The following is a 4,628-nucleotide window of genomic DNA, read 5'->3' on the forward strand; positions in this document are numbered from 1 at the left end:
TTTTAATCTATTTTTGTCTTTATCTCTAAGGTGTGTCTCTTGTAGGCAGCATATTGATGGGTTTTGTTTTCTTATCCAATCTGCAACTCTCTATCTCTTGAGTGGTGTCAAAAGCCCTTTTCAAATTTACAGTGCCTGTCAGGGATGGATTACCCACTAAGCAAGGTAAGCACTGTAGAACTAAGTGCAAGTGAGCCCTTGTTTATCTTTCTTACTAGGTACTCCATCCCTGCCAAGACCAAGGCAGGCTCCAGACCTTGGGGTTTCCCTTGAACTGATGCAACCTTCCTAAATCATGGAGGCTGGGGATGGTCTGTACCTTTAGGCCATGGCAGAAAAATGTTCTTCCAATCTGGGCCTGGACTTCTAAGATAGAACCAGAATCCTTGAAAGCAGGAGAAAGAGTTTCCATTTTCTCAGTCTTCACCCTAGTTCTCAGTCCATTTTGGGGTTGGTTATATGGAGTTTTAATGCAATTTGGCACATACTTTGCCTTTACACTGGTTTATGGCATAAATGTGACAATGAAATGTCTCTTCATTGAGATAAAAATGATGCCTCTCTTTTTCTGATTAATTTAAATATTTTTGTCTTACTGACTGGAACACCATTTATATTTCTCAACTTTCTTTTCCCCCAACCCATTCAATTTTCATAGCTTTCTGTGAGGTATCTGTGCAGAGAACAAAAAATGACCTAGAGTGCTAGTTGTTGTGGGTAACTTCATATTCTTTTCCTTTTCAAACACAGCCTATATGTCTTTAAGCAAACAGTAAATACAGGAAAAAGCTTGCACTGACAAGATCATATGAAATTTTTGCTACTAAAAGAGAGTTTTCATAATTTTTTAGAACATTAGCATTCAACAGTTATTGGATTAATGTCATCCCTTAAGGAACAAGAGGTTTCTTCAAGAAGAATTAAGATTGAGAGGTGATCAGTGGAGTTAGCAATGCTTAAAACAACACCAAATATAAGATGGATCCTTCAAAATATTAGATGTGTTTGTAAAGTTATGAAATGTTATAGGAGAAATCTCTTTAGACCAATAGCTTCATTTTACAGATAAGTAAACTAAATGACTAAAAGTGAGGGACTTAACACAATTAATACAATTTACTAAGGGGTAGTCATGACTGTGGCCTTGGTTCTATTGACTTTTTATACTCTGTCTGAGCTTTCTCTTCTTGCTTCAGCATTATCTGTTTGTACTTTTCCTTTCGTAGCCTCTAGAATGCTTCATCTGTAGTTCTCTTTTGAAATCCTAATCTGTTAAGCCTAGTTCAGGCCAAGAACTGCAAATTAAGCATAGAAATTATGGCATTTGGGACATCTGACCATTTCCTTAGTGCAACTCCTAACCTAAGGCAGTTCTCTTTCTCCAAGCTGAGAAAGCAGGCACCCATTGATGATTTTGGAATCTGGGTCATGTTTTTAAATGTTTATATCAATGACTGATGAAAACATTAGTCTTACTTAGTTCTCCTAATAAAACACTGCATTAAAACTCATTTTGGAGAAATGGAAGGCAACCTCTCATCTCCTCTGTTTCTCATGGCAGTTTTCTTTGCTTCTCTAAAATTTCAGAAATTAATTTTTCAGACCACTGGCTTTCCAACATAGAAGGTTTTGTCCTCTCTTCTCCTTTCTTATCTTTTTAATCCAATGGCCGTCTTATAATTTGCCAGCTGTTTTTTGAAATAACCTACTCTGTATGAAATTCTCTTTTTTAGTGGGTAGAAGGGGGACCTAATGGACTTTGACCCCATATTCTCTTGTGTAGATCGCTGCCTTTATTGCTGAATCCATGCAGAGTTGTGGCGGACAAATAATTCCTCCAGCAGGCTACTTCCAGAAAGTGGCAGAGTATGTACTTGACTTGGGCATCCTTGGTCAAACTGAGGGCACTATGACAGTTTTTTTTTTTTTTTCTAGTAAAAACCAAGGCAGATACAAGTCCATAGGGCCATACTGGTTTTAAAATATTGAAATAATTCCAAGTTAGCTCATAAATAGCCACTCCAGCCTCCCAGACACTCCACCACCTTCCTAAGATCCAGCAAATAAAGGGTTTATACTTAGTCCAGTGAAGTTCCTGGATGGTACAAACAGGTAACATGCTTGGGTGTTAGCCAAAAGGTTGGAAGTTGGAGTCTAGCTAAAGACAACTCAGAAGAAAGGCCTGGTGATCTACTTTCAAAAACCCAGCCATTGAAAACCCTATGAAGCACTGTTCTACTCTGACACACAGAGCATTGCCATGACTCAGACTCAAATCCACAGCAGTTGATTGGTTTCTTAGTCGAACACTCAGTCCTCTAGAACTCTGCTCCAGCCCTCTGACTGGCATTGTCTCCAGCTGCCTACTACCCAAGCTTTACCAATTAGTAACCATTTGAAAATTAACCCTGCTAAAAATTACCTATTGTTTGATTTTTTCTACTCCCACTTAAAACACTATATAGCTTATTTTTAGCAGCACAAACCCAAATAATGTGAAATATATACAATCTAGAAGCCATGTGATTCTATGGCAAAGTCAAAGACATCACATAGGTATCATTGGGGTTTTAAATACAGATATGTTTTCAACAAAGATCACAAGCTACAAGTTAAATTGTTTTTAAGTCTTCAATAAGCTCGTATACTTTTATGGATGGACTTAGGGACTCTCAGTGACCTGAAATCCTTAGACTTTTCTTTGCTTTTCAGATATGTACATGGAGCAGGGGGTGTATTTATAGCTGATGAAGTTCAAGTTGGCTTTGGCCGAGTTGGAAAACATTTCTGGAGCTTCCAAATGCATGGCGAAGACTTTGTTCCTGACATTGTCACAATGGGAAAACCAATGGGCAATGGCCACCCAGTGGCATGTGTAGTAACAACCAAAGAAATTGCAGAAGCCTTCAGCAGCTCTGGAATGGAGTATTTCAATACGGTAAATTTGTTCTCTGACTTTAAGATGAACGGTAAAAAAAAAAAAAAAAAAAATATGTTCTTACTCTCCTCACCAATGTGGTAAAGAATAAAATTCAGTATTCTCAGCCAGCCCCAAGACCAGTAGAAGGGAATAGTTTGTGTGTATGGAGCAAGTGTCCTGGGGGCGGGCTGCAGTAAGCCAGCCCAGGAACAGCGGAAGGTGAGTGTTTGTGCTCTGGGGGCAGGCCAGGTAAGCAAGCAGGGTGTGGGAGACCAGGAAATGAGCAGTGCAATTTGGAACAACTAAGGGAGACAAACTTATCTGTCAATTTGTCCTATTGTGGTGGCTTGAATGTTGCTGTGAGGCTATAGGCTATGCCACCAGTGTTGTAAATGCCATCAGGGTTACCCTTGGTGGACAGGTTTCAGCGAAGCTTCCAGACTAAGACAGACTTGAAAGAAGGAAGAGGCCATCCACTTCCCAAAGAATTGGCCAGTGAAAACCTTATGAATAGCAGTGAAACAGTCTGATATATTACTGGAAAACTTTATGAATATCCCTGAAGCATTGTGCAATATAGTGCCAAAAGATGAACCCCTTAGCCAGAGCACTCAAAATATGACTGGAGAAGAGCTGCCTTCTCAGAGTAGACCAAACTTAATGATGTGGATACAGTAATGCTTTTGGGGACCAACATTTGCTGACATGGCATGTCTCAAGATGAGAAGAAACAGCTGCAAACATCCATTAATAATTGGGATATGGAATGTATGAAGTATGAATCTAGGAAAATTAGAAGTTGTTAAAAAAATGAAGTGGAATGCATAAAGATCAATATCCTAGGCATTACTGAGCTGAAATGGACTGGTTTTGGCCATTGTAAATCAGATGATCATATGATCTACTTAGCTGAGAATGACAAATTGAAGAAGAATGTCATGGCACTCATCATCACAAAGAATGTATGAATATCTATCCTGAAGTACAATGCTGTCAGTGATAGGATATCCATACACTTATGAAGAAAACCAGTTACTACTACTATTATTCAAATTTGTGCACCAACCACCAAAGCCAAAGAGGAGGAAATTGAAAATTTTTACGAACTTCTGCAGTCTGAAATTGACCAAACATGTAATCAAGATGTGTTAATTATCACTGGTGGTTGGAATGCAAAAGTTGGGATCAAAGAAGAATCACCAGTAGCTGGAAAATATGGCCTTGGTGATGGAAATGACACTGGAGGTCATGTGACAGAATTTTGCAGGACCAATGACTTATTCATTGAAAATACTTTTCTCAAAAGCACACATAGCGGCTTTGCATGAGGACATTGCCAGACAGAGCACACAGGAATCACATTGACTATATCTGTGGCAAGAGGCGATGAAGAAGCTCAAAATCTTCAGCCAAAGCAAGCCAGGAGCTGATTTTGGTACAGAACATCAACTACTCTTATGCAAGTTTAAGTTGAGGCTGAAGACAACTAGAAGAAGTCCATGAAAGCCAAAATATGATCTTGATTATATCCCTCCTGAATTTAGAGACCATCTAAAGAATAGATTTGATGCATTGAAAACCAATGACCAAAAACCAGAGGACTTGTGGGATGACATCAAGAATATCATTCATGAAGAAAGCAAAAGGTCATTAAAAAGACAGGAAAGGAAGAAAAGATCAAAATGGATGTCAGAAGAGACTCTGAAAT

General features: G+C 38.9%; 1 protein-coding gene across 1 annotated transcript in view; it reads left to right on the forward strand.

Moving 5' to 3' along the window:
* ETNPPL (ethanolamine-phosphate phospho-lyase) overlaps positions 1-4,628 on the forward strand; it is a 48,833-nt gene that overhangs the window by 34,539 nt on the left and 9,666 nt on the right. Inside the window, exons 7-8 of the mRNA XM_007940785.1 lie at positions 1,784-1,866; positions 2,713-2,938. Of these exons, the coding sequence (XP_007938976.1) occupies positions 1,784-1,866; positions 2,713-2,938 (309 nt within the window). The remainder of the gene's footprint in view (positions 1-1,783; positions 1,867-2,712; positions 2,939-4,628) is intronic.

The sequence above is a fragment of the Orycteropus afer genome, unplaced genomic scaffold (assembly GCF_000298275.1).
Source record: "Orycteropus afer afer isolate SDZICR_OR568_19922 unplaced genomic scaffold, OryAfe1.0 scaffold00071, whole genome shotgun sequence".
NCBI classification, from domain to species: Eukaryota; Metazoa; Chordata; class Mammalia; order Tubulidentata; family Orycteropodidae; genus Orycteropus; species Orycteropus afer.